This window comes from Myotis davidii, unplaced genomic scaffold (assembly GCF_000327345.1).
Source record: "Myotis davidii unplaced genomic scaffold, ASM32734v1 scaffold1187, whole genome shotgun sequence".
Classification (NCBI taxonomy): domain Eukaryota; kingdom Metazoa; phylum Chordata; class Mammalia; order Chiroptera; family Vespertilionidae; genus Myotis; species Myotis davidii.
In genome coordinates this window covers 1720981-1737163 of record NW_006299714.1, presented here as the reverse complement: position 1 = coordinate 1737163, position 16183 = coordinate 1720981, and the positions used below count along the sequence as shown (strand labels likewise).

Below are 16183 nucleotides of genomic sequence, written 5' to 3'. Positions count from 1 at the left end.
AAGAGTAGGAAGGGGAGAGTAAAACAGGTGGCTTGGATTAACATGGTAGCCTTGGAGATGGTAAGAAATAGATATATTCAAAGTATATTTGGGACATAAAATCAAAGGACATGCTCAATTACTGGGTGGGAGAAAGTGAAGAAAAGGAAGTATCCAAGTTGGTTATGGTTCATTGGGAGTGGGAGTGACAACTCAAGAGGTCTGTTCTGGACATGTTAATTTTAACATCTTTGAGGAACAGGTTGACCAACCACCCCAGGTTTCCATGGATTGTGCTGGTTTTAACACTGAAAATTCCATATCCTACAAAACACCTCAGTCCTGGGCAAACTGGGATGGTTGGTTAGCCTACTGAGGCATCAAAGTAAAACAGGGACGTGCAATGAGAGTCTGAAGATCAAAGAATAATTGAAGAGTTCTTCAAATGTCATCTTTGTTTAAGTGGCAATTTACTTTAATTATTTACAATAAAGTATCTTTTGAACAATTTAATAAATGTCAGAAGCTCCTTCAAATAAACCAAGTATCTCTGTGGTAGGCTAAAGTTTGGTCCTTTAGAGAGCATCTGCACTAGCATGTAGGCCTATCTAAAGCCTCAGTATTGCTCCTGAGAGAGCTTTAACATAGTAAACCATGAAGTGGCTATTTCAGCTATAATATGTGCCCTAAGAGGGAGTCCAGAAGCCACAACAGAATCAAAGGGAGGACTGTAAATTTTCAAAGTAGCTAATATTATTTCTGGCTCAATTAGCGCTTTAGTATTTGAAATTATCTCATTAGATCCCACTTTTTCCCCCTTTAATACATTTCATTATTTTTTACATTTAATTTATTAGGGTTAATAAGATCATATAGGTTTCAAGTATAGATTTCTATGATACATGATCTGTATATTGCCTTGTGTGCCCACCAAAGTCAAATAATCTTCTATTACCATATATTTTGCCTCCTGTACTCTCTTCTACCCTTCCACCTCCTTTGCTCTGGTAACCACCATATTTTGTCTGTGCCTGCATTTTAGTTTTGTATCCCACATATGAGTGAAATTACATGGTTCTCAGCTTTTTCTGACTTATTTCACTTAGAATAATATTATCAAGGTCCATTCATGTTGTCACAGATGACAGTATTTCATCTTTTCTTATGGCTGAGTAGTATTCCATTGTATATATGTACCATATCTTCTTTATCCAATGCTCTATCTAAGGACACTTTGGTTGTATCCATATCTTGGCCACCACGAATAATGCTGTAATGGACATAATGGTACATATATCTTTGGGAATAAATATTTTCAAGTTTTTCAGGTAGATACCCAGAAGAGGGATTGCTGAATTGTACCAGTTTACATTCCCACCACCAGTGAATGAGGGTTCCGTTTCCTCCATAACCTCTCCAACACTTATTACTTGTCTTATAGCCATTCTAACAGGTATGAAGTGGTATCGTTGTAATTTTAATTTGCATTTCCCTAATAGCTAGTGAATTTGGGCATCTTTTCATGTATCTATTGGCCATTTGTCCTCTTGGAAGAAGTGTCTGTTCAGGTCCTCTGTCATGTTTTAATTGGGTTGTTTGATGTTGAGTTTTATGAGTTCTTTATATATTTTTGACAGTAAATCTTTGTTTGCAAATATCATCTCCAATTTGGTCAGTTGCCTCTTTTTCCTTTAATTTACGTGTCTCAGTTTGGGTTTTTGTGTATGTGAGATTACCATTAAGTTTATGAAAAAGGAAGTTTCATATATACAGTAGTTTTTTTGATGCATCTAAAAAACCACCCCCTTTGAAAATTCAGACTTTTACTTCCTCCCCTTTTATGTCTTGTACGTTGATAAAAGACACCTATGGGCTATGGGCAATTTCTGTCATTCCCCTCCCACTATGTGCCAAAGGAGAACCATTGGTCCAGAATGAAAGAGTGGTTATGGTAGATATGTCGTGAATTAACATAGGATACAACAGGGAGGAAAGCAAAGCAAGCAGAGAAGTCTGGTCACTTTGGATGGAAGAGGTAGGAAGGTGGATACATAGGTAAATAGGAAGCTATTTAAACTTCTATGCACAATGTACCAGTAACCTGTTGAAAATAGTGCTGAGAGATGGGTAATATAGCAGAGGGGTAATAGAATGCATTAGTGGAACAAGACATGGAATTTTTTATTTGGAAAGAGCTTTGAAACTCTAACCTCCTTGTATAGGTAGGAAATTGAGGATTCAGAGAAGTTAATTGCTTATCCAAAATAGTTTTGATGTCAGAGCTAGCCAGTAAGTTAGTATATAACCTAAGCATATAGTGATGAAGACCTGAGGTAGATGTTTATGAATATAATCACAAAGGTCCAGATACAAAACATTTCAGAAGAAAAATCAATAGGTCTTGATCACCCATTGGTTTTTTAAGAATGAAAAAATAATTAAAGAACAGACTCCTTACCACTTACACATTGAAGATTCCTTCAAAAAGCTTTAAAAACATCTTTCTAAACTAGGACCTATCCTTTAAGAAACTTTTCCTAGAAGAAAATTGGCATGTGCTTTATACAGTATCTTATAAATGACTTCCCCTTTTCTAATTACTGTTGCATTATATTTTATAATCCCTTACTTTGAGGATTCAGAACTTTTTTTGCCTGCTAAAAATATCAACTTAATTCCTATTTGAGAAAGGAACAGTAATTAATTTCATGTGTTGTTGTTTTTTTTCCAGGTAACTAAGCAAGACAAGAACCTCATAAAGCCTCTTTATGATCGATGCCGGATTATCAAGCAAATCTTGTCAACGCCTTCCTTGATTCCAACAATTGTGAGTCAGGATGCTTGCATTAACCAGACCTGTACTTGTGCTTTGGAGTGATGTTTGGTTAGGGAGGCAGCACTATGGAAGTTATAAAGGAGCCTTCTTGGCAGTATATGCTGCTAAAAAGGCCAGTTATTTTCAAAAACTAGAAGAGTGGTCTCCCTCTACCCCGATACTCTACTTAATAGTGGCTGATGATTAAAACTATTATGAAACAGGAATCTATGGCAACTGTAATATTGGAAGTCAGTTTTAACATTTGTTCCATTGCTTGGGTGAGAACAAACCTTGGATTTCAGTTTGGCATTGTCTAATTTACAACACAGCTAGACAGCCTTTCTATTCTGTTATAAAGTTATGTTAGTTAACTTTAACAAGATAATTGGCAGTGTTACTTGATATAATGCAACATCTGTTTTTGGTACCATCTGACCATCACTGTAAAGATATAAGTAGATTCATTTCAATAGAAAATGACTACTGAAATTGAGTTAGACTACTTTTAATAAAGAATGATTTATGGGAATACAGAACTAGAAAAGCATCACAAACCCTACTCCATCAATATTCAAACAGTCACTTGGTCAATATAAAAGGAAATATTAACAGATATAAATTTAAATATACTTGAGTACATTTATACTTCCACAGTTTTAAAGATGACAATAGCGATTCATAATCTTTGGAATTTTCTCATTAAGTAAATATAATTTAAAATGGGGTATGATTTTTCAGAACTTTTTCCGCAAAAAAGTCTTTTGGTTGTGATAAGCATTACCAAAACAGCTTTAAGGAATGAATAACTTCATTTTGCTTTGGCTTTCATAGAACTCTTCCTGAATTTGTCAATTTTCTGAGTATCCTCTGTATTTTATTATGGCCCACACTAAGATCTGATTTAAGGTATTTCTGGATGGCAAGAGGTGTTTCGCCATCCTGACCCATATAACGAATGAAGCTATAGCCCAGAAGGTCTGGGTAAAAGGGAGGGACTACTAGGCAATGCAGCCCAGATTGTTCCATGTCTTGGATGCTTATGCCTTCATTGGCCCAACAAACAGAGATGAACTTGGTGAGCATTTTAGCCTAGCATTGGTATTTCTTTTCTCATTAACTTCTGTAAATTTTTTGATGCAACTGAGGAAGAGTTCCTCTTGGTTTTTCCTTTTTGGTTCTCAGTAGGCATAAGGGTTATCTACTGTTTTCATGGTGTTTATCTATGGTTCCCCATCCTGTTTTTGCTTCCTCAAGAGCAGCAGTCCTCAACCTGTGGGTCGCCACCCCTTTTGGGGTCGAATGACCCTTTCATAGGAGTCGCCTAAGACCATCGGAAAACACATATATAATTACATATTGTTTTTGTGATTAATCACTATGTATTAAAGGGTCTGGGTCGCGGCACTAGGAAGGTTGAGAACCACTGCTCAAGAGGCACTTAGCATTTTGTGACTTCATTTAACTCTGCCCACAATAAGCAGGAGGAAGAGGACTCTGATGAAGACTGTACACAAAGAAGCCAACAGTTTTCTTTGCCAAATCCAGCATCTTACCTTCCTGGTGGTGATCACCTCACCTACTCTGAGACTGAACCTGTAAGGGTCCTGCTACCAGATGAAAAGAAAGAAATCAAACCACCAGCCCTCTCCATGTCCAATTTACATGAAGCCACCATGTGAGTGTGAATCCTAAAAATGAATGAATGGGGTCACCTTTTAACGCCTTCTGGTCTGTGGTTTTATATATATATATATATATGGAATTCAAAAGCGCTATTAGGCTTTATTTTTTTATATATATATTCTATTGATTTTTTACAGAGAGGAAGGGAGAGTGATAGAGAGTTAGAAACATCGATCAGCTGCCTCCTGCACACTCTCTACTGGGGATGTGCCCGCAACCAAGGTACGTGCCCTTGACCAGAAGCGAACCTGGGACCCTTCAGTCCGCAGGCCGATGCTCTATCCACTGAACCAAACTGGTCAGGGCTAGACTTTAAAAAATGCCAACAGAGAGTGGCCTTCAAAGCATAATCTGGTTGTCTTCTTAACTGGAGAAGTGAGAAGACAATGCCATGAGGAACCACGGCTCCCTAAGGATGCCATAAATGCTCAGGTTGTTTGCTACAGTTGCACATCTTTTCCCCGGGTCCTGGCACCAGTCTAATTCTTGCCCTTTGAGAGTACTGAACGAAAAGGAATTGAGATCTTGAGTCAATAGTTGTTAAAACCTTTATCATAGTCCACTTCATTTACAAAAGATGATTTCTCCAGATTGGGAAGCCCCTTGACCTTAAGTTAAATAAGCCTCCCTTTGTCTCCTAATGGCCCCTCAGTCAGGAGCTATTTGGTTTTTCATTAGTGGTGTCATTATCATCATTCAGTAGAGGGCATTCCTCTTGATCATTTGACCTTCCTGTGGTTTGTATATTACTAGCCAGATTATGAGATTTTCTTTAATGTGTATTACAATGTGGTAACTGTATGCTCCAAGATACGGCTATAATCCCTCAAATATACGAGGTGAGATTAAGGACTAAAGTATTAATTGAGATTTTAGTGTGCTTGTAGAAGCATTTGGTACATGAATTTCAGCTCACAGATGAGTGGAGTGATCTGTTTGGAAGCAGAAAATCAGTCTTCCTTTCTCCTTCCCTTTCATCTTTTCCTTTCTCCCTCCTTTCATTTATTGGTTGGTTGGTTGGTTAGTTGTTCTAAAGCAGCTATTCTTATTTGGGGTGGTAGACTTCTTTTTGAATGCAATGAAATTTTTTTTTTAATGAAAATGCCCAGAGTTCAGAGCTCAGAGTTCTGAAACCACACACAAGTTCACCAGATACAATTTCCTGCTCTAAAGTATATGACTTTCTCTCTTGTCTTAGAATGAAATGGGTGGAATTTGCAATGTAGCTTTTTTGGGGATCTTGATTTCATTCTCAAGGGTTTTGCTCTTTTCCCCATACTCTAGGTTAAGGATACAATTTTCTTTAAAATCGTTTCCTCTTCAGTCTATCACCAAATACTGATGAGCATTCCTTCAAAATGTCTGTTTCTTCCACATTGATTTATATGCCCTTTACCTACACCACTTTTTAAATGGACTCAGTCTGCTTACCTCCTATTTGTCCTTGTCCTTTCTTCTTGCCCATGACATTGTTTTAAGTACTTTCCTCCGTTTTTGTGCTCCCCTATGGTCGGGCTCTACATGTGCCATACTGATTCAAAGATACCCTTTTAGGCAGAACATTTCTGTATCATTATATGCTTTTGCTAAATAGATAAATCTACTCATGATCTCTCAATTATGCCAGAGCTCAGTTATGGCAAATATATATTTTATTTGATATAGGCCTGTACTTCTTGACCATCTCCGAGAAACTAGGGCTGACAAGAAGAGACTTCGGAAAGCCTTAAGAGAATTTGAAGAACAATTTTTTAAACAAACAGGAAGGTAAGTTTGCAGAGGAATATTTTAAGTTAATATTTCCTGGGGAACTATTGTTAAGAATGAACTAAAAGTTTTTAAGAAACAGTGACTCTCTGCAAGGTATATACAATTCCCATAATGACTTAGACCCAGGATTTGTCTAATGCAACATTCTGATAATCCATTATTAGGTATGTTTTATGGAAGGCTGTAACTATCAAGTACAGAGTTTAAAAATAAAGGATGAACTGCAAAAATCCCTAACTTTAAATAATAACTATTGAATTTACCTAAACCTTTAAAAAATCTTATTTTTCAGCCCAAATAACTTATTTGTTCTACAAGTTATTCTCTAATTTATTAAATAATTCTTTCTTTCCTTTAGATATATCTCTTAAACTTTAGGAGTTGCCCTTAATTCTTTTATTTCAGGATTTTGGCCAGGATTCTTTCTGCCCCTTCAAAAATATTTAGCTATATCCTCTATTTGTCTTCTCTTTTTCTGTGTTGTCCCAAGTGTCTCATTATGTACTCCATTAATTTCCTCTAAATTTTGGTGTATAGTCAACAAAATTATATACATGGGTTACTGATTTACTTCTGGAAGAGACAGTGACAAATCACTTAACTATCCTGACCCTGTTTCCATGATGAAATGACTGCACTTCCTGGAATATTTTGGGAAGCCATAGCTGTCATAGGGGTCATCAGTCTTAAATAATAAAGGGTATAATTTTCCCAAAGTCACAAAGTTATTTAGGTGGCAGAGGTGGGAGTCAGTGCTGCACTGGCTCCTTGGTAGTCCTCTCCATCTACACATCCGCCTTTCCTGAACTTTCATTTCAGCAGAATGAGGGTTGCCCTGACAGAGAGAGGCTATTTTCTAAAGCATCTTGGAAAAGTGTAAGTCTACTCACCTCTTAGCCGCGTTTCCATTTCAGTTCTTCAGGGCTGTTCACTAAAACTGGACCTACTAAGTCAGAAACTTTATGCATTTAGCAAATACAGATGTAACCAACCTAGTTTTCTGCTTGGAATCTTCCTTTCCAATTGATTGGTACAAGTCCAAGTTACTTACTTTTTTGCTGATGCTAACTAATCTAGTGAGAATGTTCCATAGCTGTTAAAAACTTAGACTATAAAACATAATTTCTTGTTTTTGCAATTTCCATTTTTCCTTTTATAAAATTTTCATACAACTTTTATATTTTTACCTATTTGAACCAAGGAGTCTACTATAAAGAGTTTGAGAACTATTTGTACTAGTAGTCTTGCCTAGTGGATTTGCAATGGTATTTGGCATAACCTCTGATATACAGGGAAGTTAGTTATGTTCCACATACAGTATTCTCCTGAACCTGTTAGTCCTGAATCCATTTCAGATAATCCTGTTTGACTGAGGTTGTATGCCCTCTTGTGGTAATACATTTCAACTAAATGCAAAAGTGGCGATATATACAAATTATTGCATGGCTACAAAATATGTATCTTAAACTTGTTTTCATAAGACATTTTATTGGAAAGGCCTAACTATCCATAAGGTAACATAACCATGGATTACTAAAAATTTTAAGCTAATATAAATGTTCTTGTAATATTTATCATGCATGAGACATTATATGTTGATTTTACATTATTAACAATTATGAGCCAGGAACTATGCTAATAAACACTTTAAGCATTTTTTTATATAATGGTAAAACTGCTTCAGGAAATACTGGCAAAATTTTTCATTTGGGCCAATGCACTCGTATTAGCCAAAATGGAGTACACAGAACCAGGGAAAGTCACAGAATGGATTATTCCTGTTTTCCTATAAAATAGATAATTTATTCACTTATATATATTATATGTACACAAATTAAGGCAGCATTTAGACACCCAGTCATGATAAATTTGGCCCATAAGACAGAATGGAGGCAAAGGAATTATGTTAATTTTGACATTTAAAAGGTACCCGGTCTATAGATTTGAGTACTAGTCTGAGTTCTGTACTGAAAATTGCAGAACACTGTATAGTGGTGCAATACAAGTAGATAACTACCTTTTAGGGATTAGCTTTTTTATTTGTTGAGGTATAAATATATCTTTATCAGTACTGGGAAAATAGAAGGGGGTATAGTTAAAACATTAAATATTTGCTATTTACCCATTTTCAGTCATAGTAATATTGGAGAGTATTTGTTTTCTATATTCAGTATATTAAGTAGCAGTTGTGGTGACTTCACATGTTTCTACCCATTGTATTTCAAAGTAATGGATAAAAATGTCTTACAAGCAATTGGCCATCTTATCAAGCAAGAGTCTTCTGAGATCCTGGAGCAATTATTGCATTTTAGGGAACATGTCCTGGCAACATTTTTGTGGGAAGGCAAATGGTTTTAACTGCATATGTTTCCCAATTGTTGTTCAAAGTATATGGCAAGAACATGTAGTAGTTAGAATGCATATGTATACAAATCTATGCATTATCATGTCTAGTCTTAGTATAGTTTGCTAAGAGAACCACTGAAATGTACACTCATAAATTTCTTAAAGAACTCAGTGATTCTACTATACTTTTGCAGAAACAGGTATTATAATTTCAAGAAAACTTGGAAATATTTAATGTTTGTAAGATAGTCATTGAGCTTTTTTCCCTATATTACCATACATTTATAAAATATTTTTGTTGCTATGATTTCTGTAGTGTTTTTACTTGATATTTTTAACCATTATCACTATAAAGGTGGAACATTCTGTATAGGCATGGACCTGTGGCATGGATAATGGGAGAATGACTAGACAAGGAATGCCTTGTTCTGGTGTTTTATCCCCTCAGACCTTTTCACCTGCCCTATTGATATGTCTATGTATTGGACTATACTGTATATTTGCCAAACACCTATGACATTGAAGCTCTCAAAAGTTACTATTAAATAATACATGGAAGAGGGAGTGAATGAAGGTGAAAGGGAAGGTAAAAAAAGACATAATGCAAAAACCAAGTGGAAACTGTTACCCCATACTTTCTCAAGAATTATGAAAGGATTTGTAATGACTTGCTTCATTGTGAACTAATAGATGGTATTTTCTGTTTTGCAGAAGTCCACAAAAGGAAGATAGGATACCCATGGCAGATGAGTACTATGAATATAAGCACATAAAAGCCAAACTGAGACTACTAGAGGTCCTAATCAGCAAGCAAGATGTGGCCAAAACTATTTGAGGTTTAAATGTTTGTGATCATTTTCATCCAAGATAAAGTTTATTTTCCTCTGCTATTCTTGCTGAGTAAGTAGTCGTGACATAACGAAAACTGAAGCACTTTAGTGGTAGTAATAGCTATTTTTAAGAAGGGATGGCAAGTGTAATTAAAAATGATGAAGAGAGATTTAAGTGGGGGGGAAATACAATATGTAACAGTATAATTAGAAAAATAAAAGTCAACTTCCTCTATGCCAAGGAGAAAACTCGTTCAGTATAATATTTTCGGAAAACATCTAGTATTTTATCAAATCTAAACACCCACTTGTTCAGGGAAGTCTATTTAGTGTCCAAAGACTGCTTATGCTGATGGAAAAAGTATGATTTTATTAAAAATAAGAGGAGGAAAAGAAACTCTTCTTTTTTGGTAGGAAGGACTATAGATAGTAAGAAAGTAATTTATTTGAAACTTCTAATAGATTTTTAAGTGATAAAAAAAATCTACCTTGTCCCCTTTGTCTGCTTAGGCTTTTAGTACCCTAAAATATAATAGAATGTGTCACTGCTAATTTTTTATTTCTATATAAAAATAGCACATTATTTTATGTTAATTGAAATTTTACATTTCTGATTACCAAAGTTCATTCTGATAGCATGTGCTTTGTGAATTATCTTTGTCTATAACTGACAGATGTTTATATTAAAATAAAATATTGTATTAAAATTTGAAAATAGGTATTTTGGATAGGTAAGTGTCTGCAGTATATATCTAATGTGATTATAGCTATGATTGCTAATCTTTTTGTTTACTATAACTAAGATTATATAACTATTTTTTCATTGGGAATATGCATTTTTCTTAATGTTCCAAGGTCTATACTTTGTAAAGTCAAGTCAAAGAGCTTTCTTCATTCTCTATAAAATGAAAGATTTGAAAATTGTTTGCTATGACACCTTGGAAAAAAGCCAGAATATTTTGTTTCGTCAACTTTATATTGTTGTGTTTTTGCTTTTGTAAAAATAAGTAAAAAGTTGTCGTTTTCTCTTGTACCAATCATGTTTGTATTTCTATTTTCTGTAATGTTTAAGCATGATGTTGAACAAATTCACATAGTTTGGATGGGAAGAATATTGACTATTTCAGAGTCTGAATTGTTTTCTCTGTATTTACCTGATATTTTGTAACTTTTATGAATCAGAATAATGTCCTTCATAATTTAAAGTCATCTACTTGTCACAGGATAGATACACAACTGTTTGAGGTTTACAAACTACATCTTTGATAAGGGAAATGGTTTCATGACATGTGTACAATTGCTATTAAAATGTAACTATATATTCTATATGATTGTAAATATTTTATACAATACAAATAAAATATTTTTCTATTATATTTATTATGTTGAAACAGTATTTGTTTCCTGTTAGCTAATATAAATAACATAAATAACACTGTCAAACAACAAGTTGGAAGTGCTGACAATTCTAGACTTCAATATTTAACTCATGCTGCAATTACACCTTTTCATGCGGTTTGGAGTTATCCCAATATTTTTTCAGTAGATAAAAATGAATGCATATTTAAACACCATTTATAAGCCATTATTTTTGTATTTTGCTAAAGCGGACTATATAACTGTTTTGTTAAGTTTGGCATAAAGGAAAAATAAAAACATTGCAGCATCTAGATAATAAAGTGTCAGAAGGAGAACAGTATATTTCATCAGAGAAAGTCATGGGAAGGGTAGGGAATAGGAAACACTAAAACGGCTCGGAATGAAATTTGAAAAGTGGAAGTTTGCTTTTGGTGATAGCGGCAAATGCATGCTTCAGTGGAAAACATCTGGTAATGAAAATGGACAACAGAGGATCAACGCTTCTAAGGGAAAGAAAGGGACTGAATAAGAGTAAGAAAAGTGGGCATTAACGTCCAACACTGATATTACAGGTTTTGCAGCTGGGATCTTTCTTTGCATTTGCAGTAGACAAACTCATGAGCTGATGACCAGTGATTTCTGCCACGGTGCCCAGAGAAAGATCCACAGGGTCAGTGTAAATGACTTCTAAAATGACATCCTGGGCATGGTGGTAAACCAGCACCCCATCTTCTTCTGTGCAGGTCAAAAACTTATTATCCTTGGAATTTAGTTGAGGAAGGCGCTGCTTACAAAATTCATCTCCTGGTGATCCCACAGGGGCAATAACAAGAATCACATAATGATAAGCAGTGTACATACAGTAGAAGTCCCCAAAGTATAAGTTAGTATTGGGGTTAAAAAGTTTTTCTGCTGCAATCTCAAACCTGTATCTTCCATAAGGTGAATCCTGGGGTGGCTTCCCAGTATTGAATTCAGTGCTGCAGCTGAAGAAGATGCCTTCTAATTTTCCACTGATAGGAGAGCCATGGCTGCCACTGTTATCCTTGACAGAGGGCTGCATAGCATTCCCATGATGTTCTCTGCAAGAGAAAAGAAACGGTTAATGCTTGGTACAATAGTGGGTGATAGGCCTAAAAGTCAACTGTCAAGAGCCCAAATGTTTGTCCTATATCACATCAAGCAGAATATATTTTTTACCTTACCTATAGATGGCTAAGTTCTAGCCTTGACCATAGGTAAGAATGTTCGGTTGCAAACCTTGGAGGTCTTTAACATAATAATAAATTTCCTGATCAGAAAAAATACCAAATGAATTTACATGAATTTATAACTGTCATGGAAAAATCCAGCAAAAATTTCCCTATTAGTAAATACATTTTTAATACTAGCATATTGGAATAACTATGTATATAATAACTCTGCATATTCCATGCTCTCCCTTTTTTTTTTCTTGGAAGAATTTTTGGAAACAGGTGAAGCTAATTTTAGAGTATTCAAGGACCTGAAAACAGAAGATCAGGGCCCAAAGAACAGAGAAAATCGGAGGAATACTGACCTCCAGTGGCCATCTAAAATAGACATTGGTGTATCCCAGGAATCTAAACCTAATACCAAAGATGTGTTTATTTCTATTAAAGAAAATGGCAATAGTGGATCTTTTCCCCCCAAAATTTTATGCTTAACAAATAAAAGAAATACCTTTCTTGGTAAGTATATATGGTCATTTCTATTCAACAGTTGACAGGTATAATAATTTGTGTTGTATCTCTCATTTTGTACTCTCTAAATTAAGTGAATGGCATCCACCATGAGTTATATAGACTTAAGGGTAGAAAATTTACCAGCTAAAAAGTCATGAACTAAACTTGGTATTCATAGGATATTCAAACATATAAGGCAGAAATGATTTGACATCAGAATATATAAACATATATGATATTGCAAAGTACTTCATTTGAACAATAAGGCCACCTAAATTAGTTTCTCTATGATCTTTATTTTTTTCATTTTTCACAACTTGGAGCTGATCTAAATCTGAAACCATGATCTTGATTTAAGAAAAACTAAGCTAGTATGAAACAAAGTTTCCTAATTTTTCATAAACAATCTTGTCAATTTGAGAATGCTTTAGAGTTTAACATGAAACCAAGGCTTTTAGAAATAACATAGGGATTACTATAATTTTTAATTATAAATTAAAAGTTTTAGAACCTATATATAGGATTTATTTTAAAAGATGTAGTCTCACTTTACAAAACACATCTGCCTATATATTCTCCTGAAATTTCCTCATACAAATATAAAACGGCTGTAAGTATTGAAATTAGCCATTGCTTAAAATTCTTTTGAATTCTTGGAAACTGCTCCCAAGACTAAACATAGGCTATCTTAGAAATATTGGCCAAACTCTAATTCAAAAGTAAACAAAAGAGCCCTGGCTGGGTAGCTCAGTTGTTTAGAGCACAGTCCAGATATGCCAACGTGAGGATTCGATCCCCAGTCAGGGCTCATACAAGATCAACCAATGAATCCATAAATAAGTGGATCTCTCTCAAACCAACAATTTAAAAAAGGAAACCATCCTCATGAATAATTTAAGAAAACATGATAGCTTTCCACCTAGGCAGAAATCTAAAAATCCCACCTGATTCACCATATTTCATTTTTAACAACTTAAAGAGATCCACAGAAGAGGTGAAGATTTAGTAGTTGATATGAGACAGAGGCACTGAGTTATTGAGAATTAGAGGAGTGTGTACATGAAATGATCATCAGTATAAATCCTGGAGGTTTAAGATATTTTACTCAAATAGACAGGAATTGGTATTACAGATGATTATGGAAAGGAATCTAAATGAAGTGGAAAAAATCCTATGATCTAACTTTTTCTACTTAATTATTCTGGGAAATAAAATCAGAGTATAATTCACTATTTTGAAAAGAAAACTAAAATTGCTATTTCCCAGAACTAGACTCAAGGTAAACCTAAGCCTAGAATTTTGAATATAATTTAATAAAGCTAATATATATATTTGATCCTTACCGAATATAGTCAAAGTATTCTTTGTGCTGGTTACGATAAAACACAGAAAATTTTAGCATCCGTCCTGCAATCACTTCAGCCTTCTCCAAAAGTTGTGTTAGATGAACTTTTGAATAGTCTGAAAATAACAAAAAAAGTCTGTTATTAAAATGTTACAGATTCATAGGTAGCAGGTGACAGTTCTGGTGGGGGCGCTGTTGGGATGGAGGAAGTGAGCAAAAAAAGAAAAAAACTGAACTCATGGACATGGACAACAGTGTGGTGATTGTGGGGGGAAGAGGGTTGAAGATGGAAGAGGACATAGAGGGGATAAATGATGATTAGAGAAAAAAATATTACCATAAGTACCAACTGTACTTAATAAACTGAAGATTGTTACCACTGTTACCTTTAGGAAATTCATCTTAGTAAACAGGAAATTACATTTAAGAATGAAAATATTGTCTTTGTGTGGCACATTTTTCTTTCTACAAAAATATTTTTGTTATGGTTTATGGTTGTTTTTTAGAATACTCTTGCATTTTGTCATGCTTTGAAATGAAAGATCCTAAAACAAAATGTTAAGGGATACAGACTCTGCATAACTCAAGTAACGTCAATCAGCACCATGAATGCTTTTCTTCAATCAGCTGAAGTTGAATTTAAAAAGCTTATAATCTGAAATAAACAGCAAATAGAATGTAAGGGAGTCAAAATAATACTCATTTAATTTACTCCCTAAATCTATGAGGTTGGCAAGGTAGATTAAATATGATTTTAATGATGCCGAAATTGTGGCTTATGAGTTTAATGATTTTCCAAATGTTTACGCAGTTAGTATTTTAGAGGTTAGGTCTGGTTGGCTTTTAATTTCAGGTATACAAGACTCTATGAAAGTCTAAATCATCTCTCAAAATAACCTGATCTTTTCGCCAACTTTCTGTTTTGAAATTGAGGATTACTGTCAAACTCCCGTACCAGAAGTTAAGCAGAAGTTTTCATCTACAAAGATTACAAATAAAAGCAGCCTATTTGAATTGCTCATAGTTTGTTTACTCACTGGATCAACAAACATTTATTTAGGTTAGAACATAAGATGTACAAAGTACCATGCAAAATTAGATGATCAGGTTAAAAGACAAAAATGTATTCTTCCTCTCAAAGAACACAGAGTCTAAAGGAGGAGATAAATATGCAGACAACTATGACTTATTATGGGGTAAACACAGGGTTTTATCTGTCACAAGCAGCTAGAAGTAGATTAGTCTGTGGTATTGTTTTACTTCCAATACTTTGCACAGTGCATAGCACACAGTATGTGCTCAATAAATGTTGAGTGAATGAAATGTCCAGATTAAAAATTATTTATACAAAACAGCCCTCTCAAAATTTACAGTTGAGGTTCTAGATAAAGCTTAGATAGGTGAAACAGTCTCTGAATTATTTTGATAAATTGAAACAAGCTTTAAACAGTTTAAGTTCCTCTTACATTTTACTCATGGAAATAAAGATGCAAAATAGAGAAAAGTTTTGTGGCACATTTAAAAGCTGGCATTTTCCTTATTATTTACCCTATAACTTCTATAGAAGAATTATGGGACTTAGTTCAATATAAGAGCAACAAGGAGATCACTCTAAACAAAAGACATAAGGTTTTCCTTCATATATATAGAAATAAAGCAGACATATAGTTAAATAGATTATAGAATAAATGTATCAATTGATAGATGATATATATAAGTTTCTGAACTAGAAATGCAAAAGGGTTTCTGTAAGATAAAGAAATATTTCACACCTTTCCCTAATGTCAAATGGTAAATTATAGCTCTTTTTAAAAAAATGTTGTATGTTTTTATTGCTTTTAGAGAGAGAGAGGAAAGGAGAAGGAGAGAGAGATAGAAACAGTGCTGAGATAGAAACACATCAACATGGATCAGCTGCCTCCTGTATGCCTCCTGCTAGGGATCGAGCTGGCAACTGGGCATGTGCCCTGACTGGGAAACAAACCAGCAACCTCCTGGTGCATGAGTTGATGCTCAACCACTGAGCAACACCAGCCGGCCTACAGCTCTTTTTAATGGACAAATACTATGATAAATTTAGTCTTATGGAAAATAGCATGAATTCAAACATTGTCAAAGAGAATGTGTGTGTGTCTTACTGTATCTTACTTAAATCTCCCTGGGAAGGCACAATTAAAGTAAGTGGACAGAAATGCTATAAGAGAAGTAAACACAAGGTAGATTCCAAATAGGAATTTTAATTCAGGAAAGAAATTGAGGGGCTATATTAATTTCAACATGACATCAAATACAGGTAAAAGTTACGCCAATGAAAATTCTTTACTCAATATTAATACAATATAGAAGTCTT

General features: G+C 34.5%; 2 protein-coding genes across 6 annotated transcripts in view; one reads left to right on the top strand and one right to left on the bottom strand.

Annotated features, from left to right (window-relative positions):
* FAM13C (family with sequence similarity 13 member C) overlaps positions 1 to 10806 on the top strand; it is a 125256-nt gene extending 114450 nt beyond the window's left edge. For 2 of the 4 annotated variants that reach the window (XM_006775809.2, XM_015571809.1), the window contains 4 exons: positions 2711 to 2806; positions 4276 to 4472; positions 6146 to 6247; positions 9308 to 10802. In XM_006775809.2, coding sequence (XP_006775872.1) covers positions 2711 to 2806; positions 4276 to 4472; positions 6146 to 6247; positions 9308 to 9431 — 519 coding nt within the window. In that variant the 3' untranslated portion in view covers positions 9432 to 10802. Of the gene's footprint in view, positions 1 to 2710; positions 2807 to 4275; positions 4473 to 6145; positions 6248 to 9307 lie in introns of all 4 variants that reach the window. The other 2 variants (XM_006775807.1, XM_006775808.2) reach the window with 2 other exon arrangements.
* PHYHIPL (phytanoyl-CoA 2-hydroxylase interacting protein like) overlaps positions 10788 to 16183 on the bottom strand; it is a 34881-nt gene continuing 29485 nt past the window's right edge. For both annotated transcript variants that reach the window (XM_006775812.2, XM_006775811.2), the window contains exons 4-5: positions 13832 to 13949; positions 10788 to 11867 (exon numbers count right to left, since the gene is read on the bottom strand). In XM_006775812.2, the coding sequence (XP_006775875.1) occupies positions 11333 to 11867; positions 13832 to 13949 (653 nt within the window). In that variant the 3' untranslated portion in view covers positions 10788 to 11332. The remainder of the gene's footprint in view (positions 11868 to 13831; positions 13950 to 16183) is intronic.